The sequence below is a fragment of the Plecotus auritus genome (genome assembly GCF_963455305.1).
Source record: "Plecotus auritus genome assembly, chromosome: 3".
NCBI lineage: Eukaryota > Metazoa > Chordata > Mammalia > Chiroptera > Vespertilionidae > Plecotus > Plecotus auritus.
Window position 1 is genome coordinate 93,468,353 of NC_137772.1, and position 24,325 is coordinate 93,492,677.

The 24,325-nt window shown below is 39.1% G+C and overlaps 2 protein-coding genes across 22 annotated transcripts in view; one reads left to right on the top strand and one right to left on the bottom strand.

Moving 5' to 3' along the window:
- Nucleotides 1-14,917, bottom strand: part of CAB39L (calcium binding protein 39 like) — a 179,029-nt gene extending 164,112 nt beyond the window's left edge. For 5 of the 14 annotated variants that reach the window (XM_080661931.1, XM_080661929.1, XM_080661936.1 and 2 more), the window contains exon 1: nt 14,858-14,909. The gene's annotated coding sequence lies outside the window, so the exon portion shown is untranslated. Of the gene's footprint in view, nt 1-14,857 lie in introns of all 14 variants that reach the window. The other 9 variants (XM_080661939.1, XM_080661938.1, XM_080661937.1 and 6 more) reach the window with 5 other exon arrangements.
- Nucleotides 14,918-14,971: 54 nt separating this feature from the next.
- The window catches only part of LOC308245141 (histone-lysine N-methyltransferase SETDB2-like), a 103,754-nt gene continuing 94,400 nt past the window's right edge, over nt 14,972-24,325 (top strand). For 4 of the 8 annotated variants that reach the window (XM_080661917.1, XM_080661910.1, XM_080661911.1 and 1 more), the window contains exons 1-2: nt 14,972-15,621; nt 22,163-22,522. In XM_080661917.1, coding sequence (XP_080518043.1) covers nt 22,507-22,522 — 16 coding nt within the window. In that variant the 5' untranslated portion in view covers nt 14,972-15,621; nt 22,163-22,506. Of the gene's footprint in view, nt 15,622-17,125; nt 17,304-22,162; nt 22,523-24,325 lie in introns of all 8 variants that reach the window. The other 4 variants (XM_080661915.1, XM_080661913.1, XM_080661914.1 and 1 more) reach the window with 4 other exon arrangements.

Genomic DNA, 24,325 nt, shown 5'->3' on the forward strand with positions numbered 1-24,325 from the left:
CAAATTAAGAGATAAAAATCACTGAGTCATATCAATTGATGTAGAAAAAGCATTTGACAAAATCCAGCACCCTTTCTTGATAAAAACTCTCAACAAGGTGGTAATAAAAGGATCATACCTCAACATAATAAAAGCCATATATGACAAACCCACACCAACATCATACTCAATGGGCAAAAACTAAAACCATTTCCCCTAAGAACAGGAACAAGACAGGGATGCCCACTCTCACCACTCCTGTTCAACATAGTGCTGGAAGTATAGCCATTGCAATCAGACAAAAAGAAGAAATAAAAGGCATCCAAATTGGAAAAGAAGAAGTAAAACTATCTTTATTCGCAGATGACATGATACTGTACATAGAAAACTGTAAAGACGCCATCAAAAAATTAGTAGAATTAATAAATGAATTCGGCAATATAGCAGGATACAAAATTAATGCCAAGAAATCTATGGCATTTCTATACACCAAGAGTGAACTTACAGAAAGAGAGTCTAAAAAAGCAATCCCATTTACTATTACACCAAAAAAATTAAGATACCTAGGAATAAACCTAACTAAGGTGGTAAAAGACCTGTATGTGGAAAACTATAGGACACTGAAAAAAGAAACAGAGGAAGACATAAACAGATGGAAGAACATACCATGTTCATGGACTGGTAGAATCAACAATAAGATTCAATGCACTCCCCATTAAAATATCAACAGCAGGAGAAACCAAGATGACGGCATAGGTAAGCACCTAAACTGCTGCCTCGCACAACAATTTCAAAACTACAAATAAAAGACAGAACAGACACCATCCAGAACCACAGGAAAGCTGGCTGAGTGAAAATTCTACAACTAGAAGGAACGAGAAAAGCTCACAGATAATTGGAGGTATGGCAAAGGGTCTTTGTGCGCGCAGAGGGAAGGGCGGCTGAGAGCCTGGCTGACTTTCTCTGGCGGAAGGGGGAAGGAAGCCCCCGACTGCACTGAACCCCAATTCTGACTGCACTGAACCCCAGTTCCAGGTGAGCCCCTGGGGACCCGCGCTCTTAAGGGGGGGAATCTGGACTCTCGGGTGGAGAGTCAGGAGCCGGGGAAGGCAGAGGTCTGCAGGCACGCACATGCCAGTGCGCACAAAGCCTGCGGAGGTTGCCACAGGCTTTCCCTAGTGGAAGGGAGTCAGAAGCCGGGGAAGGCAGAGGTCTGCAGGCACGCACGCGCGCAAGGGCAAGGCTGACTGGAAGCCAAGACTGTCTGCTCCGCCCTGACACTCCACCCCATCCAAGCTGAGCACAGAGGCTATTGCAATTTGGCAAGTCTAATCCTATAAGGCTGTCTCCAGCACCGAACTTCTCCCAGCGTAGACACAGCTGATCCTTACAGCCAACTGGCCTGGAGGTCAATTCCTCCCAGTGATACCAACAACAATCAAGACTTCACTACAACAAGGCTGTACACACAGTCCACAAAGGGTTGCACCAAGAGTGTCCACCTCAGGTTAACTGGGGAGGCAGACCCACTGGGCCATATAGGAAACCTAGCACACAAATCTACCCTACCAACTCAGGGAAGCAGTGAAAATGCGGCGTCAACGAAACAGATCACAAACGAAAGAAATGGAGGAAAACAAAAAACTGGATATAGAATTCAAAACCACGGTTATAAGGCTTTTCAAGAATATCCTATAAAAGGCCGATAAATGTAACGAGACCCTCGAAGATATGAAAAAGGACCAACTAGAAATTAAACATACACTGACTGAAATAAAAAATATTATACAGAGACCCAACAACAGACTAGAGGAACACAAGAATCAAGTCAAAGAATTGAAATACAAAGAAGCAAAAAACACTCAACCGAAAAAGGAAAAAGAAAAAAAAATCCCAAAAGTTGAAGATAGTGTAAGAAGCCTCTGGGACAACTTCAAGCGTACCAACATCAGTATTATGGGGGTGCCAGAAGAAGAGAGAGAGCAAGATACTGAAAACCTATTTGAAGAAATAATGACAGAAAACTTCCCCCACCTGGTGAAAGAAATAGACTTACAAGTCCAGGAAGCGCACAGAACCCCAAACAAAAGGAATCCAAAGAGGACCACACCAAAACACATCATAATTAAAATGCCAAGAGCAAAAGACAAAGAGAGAATATTAAAAGCAGCAAGAGAAAAACAGTTAATTACCTACAAGGGAGTACCCATACGATTGTCAGCTGATTTCTCAACAGAAACTATGCAGGCCAGAAGGGAGTGGCAAGAAATTTTCAATGTGATGAATACCAAGAACCTACAACTAAGATTACTCTACCCAGCAAAGCTATCATTCAGAATTGAAGGGCAGATAAAAAGCTTCACAGATAAGAAAAAGCTAAAGGAGTTCATCACCACCAAACCAGTATTATATGAAATGCTGAAAGGTATTCTTAAAGAAGAGGAAGAAGAAAAAAAGTAAAGATAAAAATTATGAACAACAAATACATATCTATCAACAAGTGAACCTAAAAATCAAGTGAATTAAAAACCTGAGGAACAGAATAATCTGGTGAATATAACAGAATCAGGGGCATAGAAAGGGAGTGGACTGATAATTCTCAGGGGGAAAGGAGCATGGGGGGGTTCAGGAAGAGACTGGACAAAAATCATACACCTATGGATGAGGACAGTGGGGGGGAGGTAAGGGCAGAAGGTGGGGTGGGAACTGGGTGGAGGGGAGCTATGGGGGGAAAAAGGAGAAACAATTGTAATAATCTGAATAAAGATTTATTTTAAAAAAATATCAACAGCATATTTCACAGACCTAGAACAAACTCTCCAAAAATTCATCTGGAATAAAAAAAGACCCCGAGTAGCCACAGCAATCCTGAGAAAAAAGAACAAAGTAGGTGGGATCTCAATACCAGATATCAAGCTGTATTACAAAGCCACTGTTCTTAAAACTGCCTGGTACTGGCACAAGAACAGACATAGTCAAGACAATCTCTTCAATAAATGGTGTTGGGAAAATTGGACAGATAAGATGCAAAAAAATGAAACTAGACCACCAACTTACACCATACACAAAAATAAACTCAAAATGGATAAAGGACTTAAATGTAAAACGGGAAACCATAAAAATACTAGAGGAATCCAAAGGCAACAAAATCTCAGACATTTGCCGAAGGAATTTCTTCACCGATACAGCTCCTAGGGTATTGGAAACTAAAGAGAAAATAAACAAATGGGACTACATCAAAATAAAAAGATTTTGTACAGCAAAAGAAACCATCAACAAAACAGTAAGAAAGCCGACTGCATGGGAGAACATATTTGCTAATGTTATCACCAATTAGGGTTTAATCTGCAACATTTATAGGGAACTCATACAACTTAAAGGAAGCTAAACAACCCAATCAAAAAATGGGCAAAGGACCTAAATAGATACTTTTCTAAAGAAGACAAAAGGAAGGCCAAGAGACATATGAAAACATGTTCAAAGTCACTAATTATCTGAGAGATGCAAATCAAAATGACAATGTGGTACCATCTCACACCTGTCAGAATGGCTATCATCAGCAAATCAACGGAGGACAAGTGTTGGCGAGGATGCGGAGAAAAAGGAACCCTGTGCACTGCTGGTGGGAATGCAGACTGGTTCAGCCACTGTGGAGAACAGTATGGAGTTTCTTCAAAAACTAAAAATGGAACTGCCATTTGACCCAGTGATCCCACTTCTAGGAATATATCCCAATAAACTAGAAACACCAATCAAGAAGGATATATGCACCCCTATGTTCATAGCAGCACAATTTACCATAGCTAAGATTTGGAAACAGCCTAAGTGCCCATCAGCAGATGAGTGGATTAAAAAACTGTGGTACATCTACACAATGGAATACTACGCTGCAGTAAAAAAGAGAGGAAGTTCTCTTTTTTACTGCAGCGTTCTCCAGTATATTCTTCAGGAAGAATTCATTTGCAACAGCATGGATTGAACCGGAGAGCATTATGCTAAGCGAAATAAGCCAGTCAGAGAAAGATAAATATCATATGATCTCACTCATTTGTGGATTATAATGAACATAAACTGATGAACAAAAACAGATCCAGAGACAGGGAAAGCATCGATCAGACCCTCAAACCTCAGAGGGAAGGTAGGGGAGGTTGGGGGTAAGGGGGAGAGAGCAACCAAAGGACTTGTTATGCATGCATATAAGCCTAACCAATGGACACAGATAACAGGGGGGTGAAGGCATGAGTAGGGGGTGGGTGGAGGGGCAATGGGGGGATAAGGCACGTATATAATACCTTAATCAATATAGAAAAAAAAAGAAAAAAATTCATTGTGAATGTAGCCCTTAAGCTATAAAATATTCAACTTTTTGAGCTAAATTCTGCCTTTGTCTGATACCAAGATGATGAACTCTGATTTTTAAAAAGTTGCATTTACCTGATATATCTTTACCCTTCCCTTTATTAAAATTATTAATTCACTTTATTATTTATACTTTATACAGCTGTGTCTTCTGTATACAGCAATCATTATGTTGAGCCCATTTATGTTTATTAACCTGGTATTCTTGGTATTGTGATGTTTCATGTCCTATTAATTTTTGTCTGTGTACACACAAATAAGTATAGAGAATGTGTATATATCACTATGTGGTCTGTTTTATTTGCTCTTTTTAGGGGAGGTTTCTTTTAGTGTTTAGTTGTGTATTTTGTTCTTGGGGTTAATTCTATAGTGACATCTTTATGTAATACTGTTCATTCCCTCCCCCTCTTAAGATAGCATTAGTTCCCTGCTATTAGCAGTAACAAAATTAGTAACTTTCTCTAACTTTCTTTCTCTTCTACCATCTACTTTTGATCACTGGTACAATTTTTATTAGTGTTTTATCTTATATCTCAAAGTACACTGAGTGGCCAGATTATTATGATCTCTGAATGCATAATAATCTGGCCACTCAGTGTATATCCTATATAATAAAAGGCTAATATGCAAATTGTCCCCTCAACCAGGAGTTCAACCAGCAGGCAGGCGGCCAACCGCCCATGTCCCCTCCCCCTGGCCAGGCTGGCCGGACCCCACCCATGCACAAATTCATGCACCTGGCCTCTAAAATACATATATATATATACACACACACACACACACACACACACACACACACACACACACTGAGTGGGCAGATTATGCGTTCAGAGATCATAATAATCTTGCCACTCAGTGTGTGTATACTTAAAGTATGTTTAAGTTTCCATCAATCAGCTTCAAGTGCTATCCTTTCCCTCACAAATAATTCTTGAGGAAAATCACCACCATACTCTACTTTTCATTTACTCTCCCTTCCACTCCCATTTTTTTGTTTAGGTTATAGTATTTCTATCTTGTTAGACTATATAACATTTACATATCTTCTATCATCATTATTTCCATCTTTAATCTTAGTGCTATGAGAAATATATTCAATGATCACCACTTTTCCTAATGTTGAAGATTCTGAAATCATTTCTTGGTTGTCTGAAATATGTTCTCCAGTATATTCTTCAGGAAGAATTCATAGGAACAATATTGCTTGAATTTTCTCATGTTTATAAATGTTTGTTGACACCCTGAATTTTTAAAAATCTTTTTAGTGATTTCAGAGAGAAAGGGAAAGAGAGATAGAAAAATCAATGATGACAGAGAATCATTCACTGGCTGCCTCCTGCACGCCACCCCATTGGGGATCAAGCCCACAACCTGAGCATGTGCCCTGACTGGGAATCGAACCTTGACCTTTTGGTTCATAGGTCAACACTCCATTACTGAGCCATGCCAATCAGGCGATGTCCTGAATTCTTGAAAGATAGTTGAAATAGGAAATATTTCCTTGGATATTTTTAAAATATTGCTTTATTATCTGGCATAAAATGAGTTAGTGCTAAAAATCTAATCCAATCTGATTTTCTTTTCCAGTTGAATTGATCTTTTTTCCCTGGATACAAAAAGGTATTTTTGTGTTTCTAAAAAGCATTGTATAAAAATACATCTCAGCCCTGGCTGGTGTGGCTCCATGCATAGAGCGTCAGCCTGTGGACTGGAGGGTCCCGGGTTCGATTCCAGTCAGGGCACATGCTCGGTTTGCAGCTTGATCCCCAGTGGGAGGTGTGCAGGAGGAAGCCGATCAATTATTCTCTCTAATCATTGATGTTTCTATCTCCCTCTCCCTTCCTCTCTAAAATCAGTAAAAAAAAATATTTAAAAAAAATACATCTCAGCGTTAACTGTTCTGGGTTGAATTTTCCAGATTCACAGTGTCTTTCAACATATACAGATTTAAACATTCTCTAACATCAAGTGTTCTTGAATTATAATTCTAATAGCTGTTCTGTTCCATTACTTTTTCATTTTTTTAATAATTTTTTTAAAGAATAGTTTATTGATTTTTAGAGAGAGAAGGAAGACAAACATCAATGTGAGAGAAGTATCGAGATTGGCTACCTCTTGCATGCCCCCTACTGGGGACCGATCCCACAAGGCATTGGCCCTGACTTAGAATCAAATGGGCAACCTTAGGTGCACAGGACATTCAACCAACTATACAACACTGCCCAGGATTTGCTTACATTTTTTATTGTGATAACAGAAAATTTATCCTTTTAAGTGTATTTAAGTATGCAATCCTTGGGCATTAAGTATATTCACAATGTTATGTAACCATCACCATTGTGCTTTGATTTATATTTGCGTAACTAATACATATATTTTGGTTCTCTTTGCCTGTCTTGTCACTTTTTCTTTACTCCTGTAAAAAAAAAATCTTTAATCTGTTTTTCTTCTTTCAACTCTCCATTTCTCTTACTGTGTTTTCTTTCTAATTCCATCATCACTTTTTACTAATTCTTTCTTCATTTGACAGCTCTCATTTCACAATCCTTCTATGGTTAGTCATCTCATTTCTGAGCTCCTTTAATTTATGATTTGTATGGTTTTTCAAAGGTTTAATCTTATCCTTAATTTCTCTTGGCTTATTTTAAAATATATTACCATTTTCGGAGGAGACAGCAGCATAGGTAAACACCTGAACTTGCTGCCTCACACAACCACTTCAAAACTACAACTAAAAGACAAAATGGACATCATCCAGAACCACAAGAAGGCTGGCTAAGTGGAAATTCTACAACTAGAAGGGAAGAGAAAAGCACACTGAGACTCAGAGGAGCTGCGGAAGTAAAGTGCAGAGGTGCGGAAGTAAAGTGCAGAGGTACGGAGGCACGTACACGTGCGGAGAGGGCTGGCAACTGAGTACACGGCTGTCTTTTTCAATCCTCAGGGAGACACAAGCTCCCGACTGCTCTGAACTCCAGTTCTGGGCGAGACTCTGGGGACCCAGACTCATACAGGGAGAAACTGGACTGTCTGGCAGCAGGCGGAACTCGAGGGTGGCTTTCTCTCAGAGGTGCTTGCAGCAATTACTGAGGGACACTAAGACCCGAGGGCCTCTTAGAGTAGGGCTGACAGGAAGCCATTGCTGTTTGCTCTGCCCTGAGACTCCGCTCCACCCAAGCTATGTGCAGAGGCTTTTGCATATGAATGGCCTGGTCCTTTGAAATCTAAACTTACCTAACAAACTGCAGCTGAGTCAGAGAGACCCAGAACTTCCAAAAGAAGGCCCAAGGCCCCACAGCAGCTTGCACAGCTTCACAGCTGGGCCTCATCTGGGCACCTCCAAAACCCAAACAAAGAAGAGGAATCTGCAGATCTCTCCATAGCTCCTGCTGGGTGGTCTCAGGCAGAGGCTAAATTAGCACCTCCTTGGAGATCCAAGAGCTAGTGTACCCAGGGGTCAGAGTAGGACCATCAGATTACAACTCCTCAGATCCATAAGGGACACACTCAGGGGGCAGACTCAGTGAGCACCAAAGCCCCACTGAAGCAAGTCTTGCCTCATAAGGGTGTCTCCAGCACAGTTCTCCCAGCATAGACACAGCTGATCCTCACAGCCAACTGGCCTGGAGGTCAATTCCTCCCAGTGTTACCAACAACAATCAAGGCTTAACTACAACAAGACTGTGCACACAGTCCACAAAGGGTTGCACCAAGAGTGTCCACCTCAGGTAACTGGGGAGGCTGAACCACCAGGCCCTATAGGACACCTAGCACACAAAGCCACTCTATCAACACAGGGAAGCAGCCAAAATGCGGAGACAAAGAAACAGGTCATAAATGAAAGAAATGGAGGAAAGCAAACGACTGGATATAGAGTTCAAAACCATGGTTATAAGGTTTTTCAAGAATTTTCTAGAAAAGGATGATAAATTTAGTGAGACCCTTGAGGATATGAAAAAGGACCAACTAGAAATTAAGCATACACTGACTGAAATAAAGAATAATATATAGAGATCCAACAGCAGACTAGAGGACTGCAAGAATCAAGTCAAAGTTTGAAATACGAAGAAGCAATAAACACCCAACTGGAAAAGCAAAAAGAAAAAAGAATCCAAAAATTTGAAGAGAAGCCTCTGGGACAACTTCAAGCGTACCAACATCCAAATTATGGGGGTGCCAGAAGAAGAGAGAGAGCAAGATACTAAAAACCTATTTGAAGAAATAATGACAGAAAACTTCCCCCACCTGGTGAAAGAAATAGACTTACAAGTCCAGGAAGCGCACAGAACCCCAACCAAAAGGAATCCAAAGAGGACCACACCAAGACACATTATAATTAAAATGCCAAGGGCAAAAGACAAAGAGAGAATATTAAAAGCAGCAAGAGAAAAAAGGTTAGTTACCTACAAGGGAGCACCCATATGACTGTCAGCTGATTTCTCGGCAGAAACTATGCAGCCCAGAAGGGAGTGGCAAGAAATATTCAAAGTGATGAACAGCAAGAACCAACAACCAAGATTACTCTACCCAGCAAAGCTATCATTCGGAATTGAAGGTCAGATAAAGAGCTTCACAGACAAGAAAATGCTAAAGGAGTTCATCACCACCAAACCAGGATTACATGAAATGCTGAAGGGTATTCTTTAAGAAGAAGAAGAAGAAGAAAAAGGTAAAGATAAAAATTATGAACAACAAAATGACATCAAATACATACCTACCAACAAGTGAATCTAAAAATCAAGTGAATAAAAAATCTGAAGAACAGAATGGACTGGTGAATATAAGAAAATCAGGGGCATAGAAAGGCAGTGGACTGACAATTCTCAGGGGGAAGGGGGTGTGAGGGGTGCGGGAAGAGATTGGACAAAAATCTTACACCTATGGATGAAGACAGTGGCAGGGGGTAAGGGCATGGGGTGGGGTTGGGTGGGGAATCAGGTGGAGGGGAGCTATGGGAGAAAAAAAAGAGGAACACCTGTAATAATCTGAACAATAAAGATTTATTTAAAAAAATAAAAAATAAAAAAAAAGAGAAAAGCAGTTAGTTACCTACAAGGGAGCACCCATATGACTGTCAGCTGATTTCTCAACAGAAACTATGCAGGCCAGAAGGGAGTGGCAAGAAATATTCAAAGTGATGAATAGCAAGAACCTACAACGAAGATTACTCTACCCAGCAAAGCTATTATTCAGAATTGAAGGGCAGATAAAGAGCTTCACAGATAAGAAAAAGCTAAAGGAGTTCATCACTGCCAAACCAGAATTATATGAAATGCTGAAAGGTATTCTTTAAGAAGAGGAAGAAGAAAAAGGTAAATATAAAAATTATGAACAACAAATACATATCTATCAACAAGTGAATCTAAAAATCAAGTGAATAAAAAATCTGATGAACAGAATAATCTGGTGAATATAACAGAATCAGGGGCATAGAAAGGGAGTGGACTGACAATCCTTGGGGGGAAAGGGGTGTGGGGGATGTGGAAACAGACTGGACAAAAATCATACACCTATGGATGAGGACAGTGAGGGGGAGGAGATAAGGGCATGGGGTGGGGTGGGACCCGGGTGGAGGGGAGCTATGGGGGGAAAAAAGAGGAACAACTGTAATAATCTGAACAATAAAGATTTAATAAAATAAATTAAAAAATAAATAAAATATATTACCATTATCTGTTTTATGGTCACATTTTTTTTTGGTGTGTTTTCCTTATATGATGGCTCATTTTGAAGTTTTTTTTTTTTTTTTTAACTTAGTATATAGTTACATCAGAGTCTATTTTCCCAAATATTTGTGTTATCCTGGACTGAGAGATTTATTCTGTGTTATGTATGGACATATTGAATTTTTAAAATTCCATTCTTCAGTTGAGAAACATTTGGGTTGTTTCCAGTTTTTGGTGATTACAAATACAACAGCTATGAACATTTGCAGAGAAGTGATTATACGTTTTTGAGAATAAACAAATAACCTTTTCTGTCAAAAAAGGGAGTATAGGCAGCTGCCATTTTGGCCCATGTGACTTGGCAACTGCCATTTTGAAACAACAAAGGTCAACCCCTCCCTTTCTCATTTAGCCAATGGCGCAAAACTGTGAGCCTAAGCTCCAATCAAGAGTAAGGAACAGATCAGGTGCATCAGGTATAAAATCCCAGCAGACTGCCTGCTCAGTGTATGTGCTGCCAGACTCTGTGTTGGTACCTACCCTTCTGCAGAAGTAAAGGTATTTGCCTTGCTGCCTCGCTCCCGAGTATGCTTTGTGTTCTACAAGGACCCCTGGTTTGGGGGGCTCACCTTATTTATAACAGGTTTTCATTTCACATTTCATGAGAAAAGCATGTAATAGTAGCAGCATCACTGGGCCAGCATAGCTCAGTGGTTGAGCATCAACCTATGAAACAGGAGGTCATTGTTTGACTCCCAGTCAGGGCAAGTCCCCAGGTTGTGGGCTCAATCCCCAGTGTGGGGCATTCAAGAAGCAGCCAATCAATGATTCTCTCTCATCACTGATGTTTCTAATTCCCTCTCCCTTCCTCTCTGAAATCAATAAAAATATATATTTTTATTTATTTTTTTTTAAATATATTTCATTGATATTTTACAGAGAGGAAGGGAGAGGGACAGAGAGCCAGAAACATCGATGAGAGAGAAACATCGATCAGCCACCTCCTGCACACCTCCCACTGGGGATGTGCCCGCAACCAAGGCACGTGCCCCCGACCGGAACCGAACTCGGGACCCTTCAGTCCGCAGACCGACGCTCTATCCACTGAGCCAAACCGGTTTCGGCAATAAAAATATATTTTAATAGTGGCATCTCATTATGATTTCAAATGCAAATTGAATCATAATGTGATGCCACTATATATCTCATATAATAAAAAGAAAAACTGATAATGCCATTGCTAGAAGGCAAGGAAAGCTAATGGCACTCTCCAATTTTGCTGATAAAATTCAACCTAGGAGAAGAATTTTACTAGGTCATATAATAAGGGTGTTTGTTTTTTTAATCCTCATCCAAGAATATGTTTCCATTAATTTTTACAGAGAGATAGTGTAAGTACAAAGTAGTCCCTAGGTCTGCAAGTTTTAATAATAGGCCACAAGGTACCAACCTTCTCTTCCCAAATACAAGTACAGAAACCTACCAAAACCATCAAAAATTCATGAAATCATAACAGAAATGATGGAATTGTCCCTGGCCAGTGTGGTTCAGTTGGTCGGAGCATAGTCTGGTGCACTGAAGGGTTGTAGGTTCAGTTCCTGGTCAGGGCACAAACCCAGGATGTGGTTCCATCCCCAGTCGGGGTGCATACAGGAGTCAACTGATCACTGTTTCTCTCTCACATTGATGTTTCTCTCTCTGACTCGCTCTCTAAAATCAATAAAAAAGCATCATGAGGAGTGGATTTAAAAAAATGATGGAATTGTTACTTAAAACATATACCAAAAAAACTTTATGAACATTAAGATAGAGAACAAAAATCCTACTCCTATTGTGTTAGGCAGTTAGACAGACATGAGTAGAGCAAGGACAATGGGGCAGGTACAGAAGGTCACCAGGGTGGGAAGCCCTAGGTGCCTAGGAAAGGACAATTTGTAGGGTGAGACCTTGCTCCCAGGGTGGATTTTCCTCCCTTAGAATATCTTTTGTCCTGCAGTTTGGACCCCCTAACCTTTCCTCCCAAGAGAGAACATCAAGGCCTCAGTTGTATTTCAACTTCAGGGCCAGAAAAGTAACAAAACCAGACCAGCAATCCCATGGATGACCTCAGGACCAGCTGCATTGGATCATGACCCCCTGCCCAGGTACCAACCAATCAGTGGAGACTTAGACCCTGAAAGGACACACCTGGAAAGCTGCTGAATATTCTATTGTGATCTTCCCCTGGGACCTCCCCTAAAATCTCCACCCTTAAAACCCTTAGGTCAGAGGACCCAGTGAGCTCTCCTTCCAGGGAGCATGCCCTCACCTTTCCCTCCGCACTCCCCACCCCAGGCTCTTTACCAGCTTCCTCACTCCTAAGCTTCAAGGGCCCTTCCTTTGCCTCTATAACTTGTTTCCTAAGCCCATTTCTTCTAAGACCATCGGAAAACACAGATGTTTACATCACGATTCATAACAGTAGCAAAATTACAGTTATGAAGTAGAAACGAAAATAATTTCATGGTAGGGGGTCACCACAAACAACATGAGGAACTGTATTAAAGGGTCGCGGCATTAGAAAGGTTGAGAACCACTGCTCTAGAGCATTCTCCCAATACATTGAGATTTTGCTTCCTGACAATTGTTGACAGTTTGGCTTAAATAAACTCACAAAATTTCTTTACAAGTTTGAATGTTTTCTTACGTTAACAGATTTCTAACGTACCTTAGGCTTCAATTCAACACTAAATTATTGATACTTGAGGCCTTAGCAGGGTAATTCAGTTGGTTAGAGCACAGTCCAATATGCCAAGGTTGAGGGTTTGATCCCTGGTTATAGCACATACAAGAGTCAACCAATGAAGTCATAAATAAGTGGAACAACAAATTGATGTTTCTCTCCCTTCCCCCTTTCTCTAAAATAAAATTTAAAAAAATCAACAGCCTTTGCCGGTTTGGCTCAGTGGATAGAGTGTCAGCCTCTGGACTCAAGGTTCTGGGTTCAATTCTGGTGAAGGGCACATGCCAGGGGTTGCGGGGAGGGGGGGGGGGTCGATCCCCAGTGGGGGGTATACAGGAGGCAGCCAATTAATGATTCTCTTTCATCATTGATGTTTCTACCTCTCTCTCCCTCTCCCTTCTCTGAAATAAAAAATTTAAATAATAAAAATTAAAAAAAGAATCAACGAATGAATGCATAAGTGTAACAAATGGGTTTCCCTCCCTCCCTCTCTGTAAAATCAGTAAGTAAAAAAAAAAATAAAAATAAGAAATTAAATTATTGATACTGAAACCCTTGCAATTTATGTGGTTTTTTTTAAAAATATATTTTATTGATATTTCACAGAGAGGAAGGGAGAGGGATAGAGAGCCAGAAACATCCATCAGCTGCCTCCTGCACGCCTCCCACTGGAGATGTGCCCGCAACCAACGCTCTATCCACTGAGCCAAACCGGTTTCGGCAGCAATTTATGTTTTATAAAACTCAAATTAAAAAGCAAATTTTGCCCTGACCGGTTTGGCTCAGTGGATAGAGCGTCGGCCTGTGGACTCAAGGATCCCAGGTTCGATTCCGGTCAAGGGCATGTACCTTGGTTGTGGGCACATCCCCAGTGGGAGGTGTGCAGGAGGCAGCTGATAGATGTTTCCCTCTCATCGATGTTTCTAACTCTCTCTCCCTCTCACTTCCTCTCTGTAAAAAAATCAATAAAATATATATTTTTTTAAAAGCAAATTTTTAAAATAAAATATTTAATTATTTTACTGCTGTTTTCTTTAGTATTCCTGCAACAAAACACATGGTACTGTTGACTCTGTTGGGCCATCAGTTAACCTTGAATAATTGAAAACCAAACTCAAGGCAATAAGGTGAGTATCTTTGCTTTCTTTTCATGCATGTCAAAACTGCTAAAGTTAATCACAAAATATTAGTCTTTTATCGGCTAGGTTCTCGAATCTGATAAAATTTCCCCCTCAAATTAGACAACGCGGGTTTCCTACTTTGATTTAGGGGGGGAAAAAAAGGAGGTACTTCTTGTGTCCTTCCTTCCAACCGAAAAAGAGCTCAGAAGTCAGGATGCTTCCCCTCAGAAAAGCCTGCCAGGCCCATGACGAAGCAACCAAGCATGTCAAGGCAGACCCAAACATTTCTAACTCTTCTAGATCGTAACCAGGGAAACCAAGATTTGACAAAAATTCTTCTTTCACGTCCACTGTTTCTAAAAAGACCAGCACCTTCCAGCTTTTAAAAAAGACGGCTGCGGGAATGTTGGCTGCACACTAATGAACAAAACTGCCCAAACGCAGAACCTGACGCCCACTTCGACCAAGTGATGGCCTTAGACAAAGGATAATTATGGAGAAGAGCCAACACCTCAGCGGCCGCTCCTTCGACAACAGCTGAAAAGGAAGACGTCTCTTTCCAACCTGAGCACAATGGTGAGGTGTTCCCTCTCTCCCCCTTTCATTAATTACAAGTCTTGCTCCTTTCAGTAGCAGATAGTCCATCAGCCAACCTCCTTTGTGAGTAAAGGTTGAGGATCAGAATCTCCGAGACAAACATTATTGGAATAGCTTCCTGGAATTCAAGGACTCGATTTTAAGGCATCACGGGTCCCAGCAAGCCCTCACAAAGACACCAACCGAAGCCACCACTACCATTCACCGCACTATCCAGGGCTGAGAATCAGGCCAAGAGGACTTTTCCCTTTCAGGGAAGTGAGAAGGCGCCGGATCTGTGCCCTCACACCCACACCCCCGACCCCTCCTCCACAGCTCCCTCAGGACCCCTCTACACCTTAAGCCGCTAAGTATGCTTTAATCGCCAAGAAACCCAGACTCAGCCACACACAAGATGGCAGCCAAACACCTACCGGAGGAAACAGCTGCGCCACCACTCCTGTGAAGCCGGCCTCTCGACTGCGGGTATCCCCATTGGCCCATCGAGAGAGCGCGAGACAACGCGAGAGCGCTGTCAGCAAATCGGCAGGCGGCGCTTTGGCGCCTCCGCGCTGCCGGCGGCTCGCGCGCGGATGTCTGAGGCGTGGCCCCAGTGCTCTGTGCAACCAAAGGGCAGCGGGCCGGGAGGTGTCCGACTCCTCCCATTTAGAGTTCGCGTTTGGTAGGCCTGGATGTTACAGATTGGGCGGTCCTTCCTCCGGCCGAGGTGAGATCTAGTAAGTGGTGAAGTACTTCCCGGCCAGGGGGCACCTGGGGCCGTGCGTTCTTGGTGGTGTGGAGTCGGAGAGCGTCCCGACCTGCGGTGAACCCAGCCTCGCGTACGGAGTGCTGCCTTCAGGTCTGGCGGGCGGCAAGGAAAACGCAGTGGAGCCTGTGTAGGCGAGGCACGGCCGTGGGTGGCTCCCTGACGGGTCCTGCGGCCCAGGACCTGGGAACGCCGGGGAGCCCTTGCAACTTCCCTTCTTTCACCCACGTGCAGTCCCGGGCTGGAGAAGGGAGTTGGGGCGCACCAAGTTCTCAACCCCCATTTCAGTCTAGATCTCGCGGTATACACCTTAATGTGAGGTGATTCCCAAGCAGCCAGGACCCCAAGGCTGTAAAAGGGCTGCAGGAAATGGACTGCAGTATAAAATCCAGAAGCAGAACTTGAACGTTTAACCACTGACCCATTTCACAGGTAAGACTACACAAGCCCTAAGTAAGTAAAATCATTTATCCAATATCACGGGGTTAAGATCAGATCCTAGGAGCACCTGACTCATTAACCACAACCCAGTAAGTAGTTAATCAGTGAGTAATTAAAATAAGGAACAGTTGTGACTAACTGTGCTCTTCGGCTTGTGGGAACCTGCAATAAGTTCTGTATGTTTTGATGAAAAGGGGTAACTGAGGCGGTAGATGGAATAAAAAAACGAACTCTGAAACCATACCACCTGGTTCCTTTTATTTTGTTTCTGCCACTTTCACTAGAAAAACAAGACATGCTAATATATCTGATTGTTATGCAGAATAAGAACAAGTGAAGTGGTGTGCCTGATACATGATTTATACACAAGTTATGTTCATTCGTGTTATATAATTAAAGCATAAAGGAACACAGGAAATGGTCACAGTTTCATAAGACCCTATTTTTAAAAACGAGAAGGAACCGTAAATTGAAGTGAAACTATTTTTCTGCCAAAATGAAAAAGTGAGAAGCGGAAATATCAAAAAATTTTAAAATCCCTGTTATACTCCAAAATATTAATACTGGTTGTCTCTGGATGGTGAAATTATGAGTGATTTAAATTTTCTTTTTTAAGAAAATATGTTTTTATTGACTTCAGACAGAGGAAGGGAGAGATAAAAACATCAAGGATGAGAGAGAATCATCCGTTCAAGGCTTCCTGCATGCCGCGGAAACCTAGGCATTTGCCGACCTGGAATCCAACCATGACCTGGTTCATGGGGCGAGGCTCTAACCACCAGACAAGTTTCCTCTTTATGCTTTATTATATTTTGCAAATTTTCTCCACTAAACATGTGTTACCTTTGAAAGTTCAGTTATTTTTAAAAATCTTTATTGATTATTTAAATTTTTACTTCAGAGGAAGGGAAAGGGAGAGACATAGAAGTATTAGTGATGAGAATCATTGATCGACTGCTTCCTGCACACCCTCTATTGGGATCAAACCCAAAACCCAGGCATGTACCCTGACGAGGAATCAAACTGTGACCTGATTCAGAGGTCGATGCTCAACCATTGAGCCACACTGGCTGGGCATAAGTTCAGTTATTTTTAAATTTTTAGAAGTTATGAACACTGGTGAGAGCTTTTTAAAAAAGAACCTATTACTGAGTATGCTTATATGCTGTAGGTGGACGTATAAATTGGTAGGAACTTTCTAGAAAGCAGTTTGGCAGTATGCTCCAGAAAGCTTTAAAATAGACAATCCCTTTTGAAAATTATATACTTTTTAAATTAAGTATACTACGTTTTCTTTTACAAAATTAGAATTTTACAGATGGATAAAGTGAACAATCTACAGTCCCTGAATTCCTGTCCGCCCCCACCCCCCTCCAACAAAGACTGGTGCAGAACCTTCAAGTCCTTTTTTTACACTTAAAGTAGTCTCAATAGGTGCATATATGCTTTTATTATTATTATTATTTTAAATATATATTTTATTGATTCTTTACAGAGAGGAAGGGAGAGGGACAGAGAGTTAGAAACATCAATGAGAGAGAAACATCGATCAGCTGCCTCTTGCACACCTCCTACTGGGGATGTGCCCGCAACCAAGGTACATGCCCTTGACCGGAATCGAACCTGGAACCTTCCAGTCCGCAGGCCGACGCTCTATCCACTGAGCCAAACCGGTTAGGGCATGCTTTTATTATTTTTAAAAAGGGAAATAGTATACTATGTAATTCTATAACTCTTCACTTGACAATGTTTTTGCAGTGTGTACATGTTATTTATAGCTCATGTTATTTATGGCTCATTTCTTTTAGTGTTCCAGTGTATAACTGAATTATTTTGTTAATGTAAATTATTTATCTTTTTCTCTTATTATTGGTTTCCATATTAAAATCTATTTTGTTTTTTGTGTTACTGTATATCACATTTTATTTGTCATTCTCCTTTTGATGAACATTAGGTTGTTGCCAGTTTTTCACCTGATAAAAAATGCTGCAGGGAAACCCTTGTATGTATTTTCTTTTTTTTTTTTTAAATATATATTTTATTGATATTTTACAGAGAGGAAGGGAGAGGGATAGAGAGTTAGAAACATCGATGAGAGAGAAACATCTATCAGCTGCCTCCTGCACACCTACAACTGGGGATGTGCCTGCAACCAAGGTACATGCCCCTGACCGGAATCGAACCTGGGACCCTTCAGTCCGCAGGCTGACGCTCTATCCACTGAGCCAAACCGGTTATGGCTGTATGTATTTTCTTGTGTACATGTGGTATTTCTCAAGATATATACCTAAAAGTGGAATTGCTTGGTTTTAAATTATGAAAAATTTTTAATATTAATAGGTCTTGCCAAATTTATCTTAAAAATATTTCTACTAATTTACACATCTCACAAGTAGTTTTTTAGAATTCAGCTTCCCTATAATCTAGACCAGTGATTTTCAGTCGGTGTGCTGTAAGAATTTTTAAAACATGAAATACCTTTCAGTCAGGGGCACTGACCTCTTTTCCCTTAGATTGACAAAAAAATGACAACAGCCAACACAACAATAGCCATCTTTTGTGAATGAATCAAGATTATACCTAGTTTGTTTGTGTCAGATTGGCAAAAATATATTTTTTGGTGTGGAGCAGAATTTTAGTAATTAGTTTGTGTGCCATGAGATGTAAAAGGTTGAAAATCACTGATTTACACCAACATGATATTAGCTACTTTTTGCCCATCTGATGGATAAAATGATACTCGTTTTTTAAAGATCTCATTTTCTGATTATTAATAATGTTGCAGTATCTATTCATGTTTATTAACTTACAGTTTATGTAAATTTATACCCATTTTCTGTTTAGTCATCTTTTTCTTAATGATTGAAGGAGTTCTTTATGTGTCCGGGATACTGCGTATCCTGTATAATTTTTAAAAATTTCTTTAGTGTTTAAAGGCTATATCCTTTTTTTGTTGCTATTGTGAAAATATATTACATTTTCTCCCAACCCTTTGCTTGGCTTTTTTAACTTTATTTTGTTTTTGTTTATTTACAGATTTTTTTTCTTCTTTACAAGCTTTAGGTTTCTTTTTATTTACTGCCTTTTTCTAAGACTTTCAGTACAATATTGAATAAGAGCATTGGTGGCAAGTATCCTCATACTGTGCCCGACTTTAATGAAAATGCCTCTGAAGTTTCATTATTGAGTATGCAAGATTTTAGTAGAATAGTCTTTATCAGATTAAAGAGTTCTCTTCTATTACTAGTTTGCTAAGAATTTGCCTTCTTCCCTTCAATAGTTGTCAATTTTCATTGAATTTTTAAATTTTGTTTTTCTGCATCTGAGATGAGAGTTTTCCTCCATTTATCTGTTAATATAAAAATTTACATTTAGAAACTTTCTAATGTTGAACTTTCTGGGTATTCCTGGGATAAACCCTACATGAATGATATACTTTCAGTCTACTGATGCATGCTTTTACTTACTGTTTTTGCTTCTATGTCCATAAGTGATTTTGGCCTTGAGTTTCTTTTTTTACATGTCAAGGTTATACTAGTACTAATCTAAAAAAACTTTGATGGCTTCCCATATTTTTTCTGCTCTGGAATTTTTGTATACTATAGAAATTATATGTTCCTTTAAAGTTTTATGGAATTCATCTATAAAACTTTATGGACATAGTATGCTGGGAGTGAGAGGTGAGGATGTGTACCATGCAGCTCTGCTAAGATCTTCAACTGTTCTTTTAAAATTTCTTTTTTATACTTACTCCTTAATTGGGATTTTTACTTCTTGAGCTTACTTTGTATTAAATCAATTTCAATTACATAGTTATGGTGAATTGTTCTGTCAGTGTAAAATATTTCCTTATCTCTTTTATTTGTTTCATATTAAATTCTATTTTGTTTGATAATGTGTGTTTTTTGTATTTGCTAGTATGTCTTTTTTCACATTCCCTCTATTCAACCTTTCAGTGATATTTTGTATGACTTAAGTGGGTCTCTTTATTTGAAAATACTACAGCTTGCCCAGCCAGTGTGGCTCAGTCATTCAGCATCAACCAGCGTTGATCTATGAATCAGGAGGTCAGGTTTGATAACTGGTGAGGGCATAATCCTAGGTTGCAGGCTCGATCTCCAGTAGGGGGCATGCAGGAGGCAGCCAATCAATGATTCTTTCTCATCATTTCTATCTCTCCCTCTCCCACTCTGAAATCAATAAAAATATATTTTTAAAAATAATAAAAAATAAAAATACCATAGCTAGGTCATGCTCGGAATCCAATCTGAGAGTCTGTCTTTTTAATAATAAGGTTAACACAGTCACTTGATTATTAACATATTTGGACTTTTCTTGTCATCTTATTTACCATGCTTCTCTATATATCTCTTATTTTTCCATTTCTCTTTTTAAATTGAGGTTAGCTCTAAGTTTGCTTAGTTGTACCTGTTTCTTTTATTTATTTTTTAAATGATGAGAGAGAATCATTGATCGGCTGCCTCTTGCATTGCCCCCTACTGGAGATCAAGCCTGCAACCCAGGCATGTGCCTTGACCTGGGAATCAACCACTGAGCACGCCGGCGGGGCATGTTTTTATTCTTGATATTCTGAAGTTTATCCACAGTTTGTTTAGCAGTGTATATTCAGAATTTTATCCTGATTGGTACTCAAGGAGCCCTTAGTGGGCTTATGTGTTTTATAGTTCTGAGAAATTCTTGGTCTTTATTGCCTTGTCATTCTCCCTATTTTATTCTTCCTCTTATTGTTTATTTGCTCTGTGTTTTGAGTGTTTTGCTCTTCAATCTTCCAGCTTACTAAATGGTTCTCCATCTGAGTCTGGTCTATTATTCAGTCATCTGTTGAGTTTATTCAATAACTTTTTATATTCAAGATATCTAATTGGGTATTTTAAAAGTTGTATGTATTTCACCCTGGCCAGCATGGTTCAGTGGTTAGAGCGTTGGCCTGGGCACCAGGAAGGGGTCATGGGTTCTATTCCCAGTCAGGGCCACTTACCTGGGTTGCAGGTCCGATCTCGGGCCCCAGTTAGGGCGTGTGTGGAAGGCAACCAATTGATGTGACAGAGACACATCAATATTTCTCTCTTTCACTCTCTTCCTCCACCACCCTCTTTTCTACTCTCTCTAAAATCAATGGGAAAAATATCCTCACCTTTTTTTTTTTTTTTTTTTTTCAGAGAGAAAGGGAGAGGGAGAGAGAGACAGAGAAACATCAATGATGAGAATCATTGATTGGCTGCCTCCTGCACACCCCCTACTGGGGATGGAGTCCATAGCCAGGATATGTGCCCTTGACCAGAATGGAACCTGGAACCCTTCAGTCCGCAGGCTGACGCTCTATCCATTGAGCCAAACCAGCCAGGGCAATATCCTCACTTCTTGAGGTTTTCTTCTTGTGCTCTTTGAGGATATTAAAAACAATAACATTTGTTTTTAAATTATTTTCAGGATGCTCTGTTCTCTTGAATTTAAGTCCATCCGTTTGTGGGCTTGTTAAGTCTCTTTCATGGTGTAGCTTTCCTCAGATGTTTGTTGACTCTTGCTCGTGCCCTGGTCTCCCCTGAGAGATTTTGCTCTTCCTTTTATTATGTTATGATAGTAGTTGGCATTATCTCTACAGCTTCTCTTCTATTTTCTTTCCCCCAGAGAGGTCTCACAGACTTGGTCCATCAAGAATTCCCTTTTTGTTCTCAGCATGATTACATCTTTTTAAATTTTTAGAAATATTTTAACATTTCTATGTGTTTGGGATTGGGAGAAGAATTTATCATATGTTGACTAATATTTTAAGGCTGAAAATTATTGATATATTTTTGACCTGTTAGTCCACCTGTAGCTGCATATCTTAAGGAAATAAACATAGATATGCATAAAGCAGATTCCAGCATTAATTATTACTGAAAAAATAAAAAACAATCTAAATGTTCAATATAGAGGTTTATTTATAGTACTAATAATTTATTAAATTTTAGTTATTAAAAAATTTTAGTGTATTTTAATACATGTATTTCTGACCAAAGTACATTCATTATATAGACACTTAAAAGTCATATTATAGAAAAATATTAATGACTAGGGGAAAGTGTATAATATGTTTTCAATGAAAGATTATAAAAAATTATACTAAAATCCAAATTTTATTTTTAAAGTATATTTACTGAAATCATTATTGCTAGCATTTAATTTGTTCTTTGTATGTTTCAGGGACTATTCTAAGTAATTAAGTCTTAGTCTCACTGCAACCCTAGGAGGGTAGTTAGCATTATTATACCCATCTTAAAAGTTTTTATTAAGTATAAAATTTATAAAGTGGGGATAGTTTATGTCAATTAAAAATATATTAAATACTGGCAATTCTGAATTTCTCTGTAATTTTCCTAATTTTGATATTTTATACACTTTTCTGGTTAATAGTCTTTTCATAATAGTTCATGGTGTTTTAAAAGATAAAGCTATTATTATATGACATTCTCTTCTTACATATTTTATTCTTTACAAATATGCAACTTTTTTATTGTTTTCTTTACAGAATGTTTTATGCATTTATGAACCAAACGATGGAGTTGGTTTTTATTTTTATAAAGGTATTGTCAGTGATCTGATACAACTAGAAATATTTAATTGAAGACTCATGGACATGTCATTATGTTGGACTAGTCATTTCTGAAAGTTTCTTCAACCAAAATTTCTATTTGAACATTCAAGTATCAAAGAATACTGGGTTTAGAATGGCATAATGATGTATTTTCTCTGAGGACTGCAAATTGCATAGAGACCACAGTTGGATTCCAGTTACATTCTCCAATCAAAGTGATTCAATCCTTTGATAAAGTTAATTTTGAAGAGTTTTATGTTTATAAACGACGCCAAAAGATGGGAGAAAAAAATGGTAGGTTGAAAAACCATTGTTAAACTTTGTTTAAAAGTATGTAGATTACTTAATGAAGCCGAATTGTGGAATTTTCAAGGTGTTTAATTGCAATTGCCTTTTCTAAATTCAAAGGAATTAAGGATTTATTCTTATTTAGCCAACATTTTTAACTCTCTTTATAATTAATTATGTATCTATAATGCTAAGTCAGTACTTTAAGTTACTTTAAAAAATATTTATTTTTTTAGAAAACATTTGGATTTACAGGGAAATTGAGAGGATAGTATAGAGAATTCCCATCTTCCTGCACCCAGTTTTACCTATGATTAATGTCTGACATTTGGCTGGTACATTTGTTACAATTAATGAACCAGAAGTGACACATTATTATGAACTGAAGTCCATGGTTTATTCCTATTTCCTTAGTTTTTACCTGATGTCTTTTTCTGTTCCAGGATCCCATCCAGGATATCACATTACTTTAATTTGTCATATCTTCTTAGGGTCCTCTTAGATGTGACATTCCTCAGACTTTATTTGGTTTTGATTTTGTAGGATTTTGTATCCAGGTATTTTTTAGGATGCCCCTCTATTGGAATTGTTGACTGCTTTTTTCCCCTGATGAGTAGGGTTATAAGGTTGTGGGATGTAAAGTGCCATTTTACCACATCGTATCAAGGGTATATTTATCAGCATGATTTCTCACTTATTGATTCTGAGCTTGATCATCTGGCTGACAGTGTATATGATTTCTCTACTGTAAATGACTTTTTAAAAAAGTCTTCCTTTCCTTACTGTACTCTTTAACAGGAAATCACTATGTGCAGCCCACACTTAATCCATGGGGATTTTATGCTCCTCTTCTTTCAGAACAGAATATTTACATTAATTATTTGGAATTGTTCTATAAGGGAGATTTGTCTCCTTTCCCCCACCTTTGTATTTATTCAATCATTTATTTATATATTAATGGATACTAATTTTATACTTTGGGTTATAATCACTACTGCTTTATTTTGTTACTTAAATTGTCCCAGGATAGGCCATTGGGAGCTCTTTCAGTTGGCTCTATGTCCCCTTAACATACTCCCATTAATGTAGGTGAGTTTTGTTTCACTTTGTTTGTTCACTTCCTTATTTTATGGTATTAAAAGATGCTCCAGGCTTACGTATATTTCCTGTCCCAGTCCTAGAATGAGCCATTTCTTAAATATGCCCTGTTCCCTTTCATTGGAAAATTGTATTAGAAACCAAGATATGGGCAATAGGTATGCTCTTTGTTACTGGGGTTCCGTTGCTTTAGGCCCTCTCAGTGACAGAGCATGGAAATATATGTGTATACTAACCTATATATACATATCTATATGCATTTCTATATGTAACCATGTGAGTCTGTATTAAGCTAAATGTGACTATATTGATGTGTCCAACTCTAATCCATTACCACATGGATCATTCTAGCCTACTCCTTGCTTATCTGTAAACTTCCATTCCAACATTGAGAAATGTGGCTCTGACCATCTGATCCATTTATGTAATTGCTCAATTTCAATAGACAGGCATACTTTGTAGATATTAGGGATTGAGTTCCAGACCACCACAAAAAAAATACCAAAGCAAATTGTAATGTTTTTGCTGGTGGAGGATTTTGCCTTTGATTTGTATAAAATGCAACATCTGTGAAGTACAATAAAGCATAGCACAATAAAACAAGGTATGCCTGTATACTAGTATGTAAAGTAGTATCAGAAATGTAAATTTATTCCCAGGTGGGAAACTGCAGTGCTTGTGCACAATTACTGTTACTTTTAGTTTACAGAC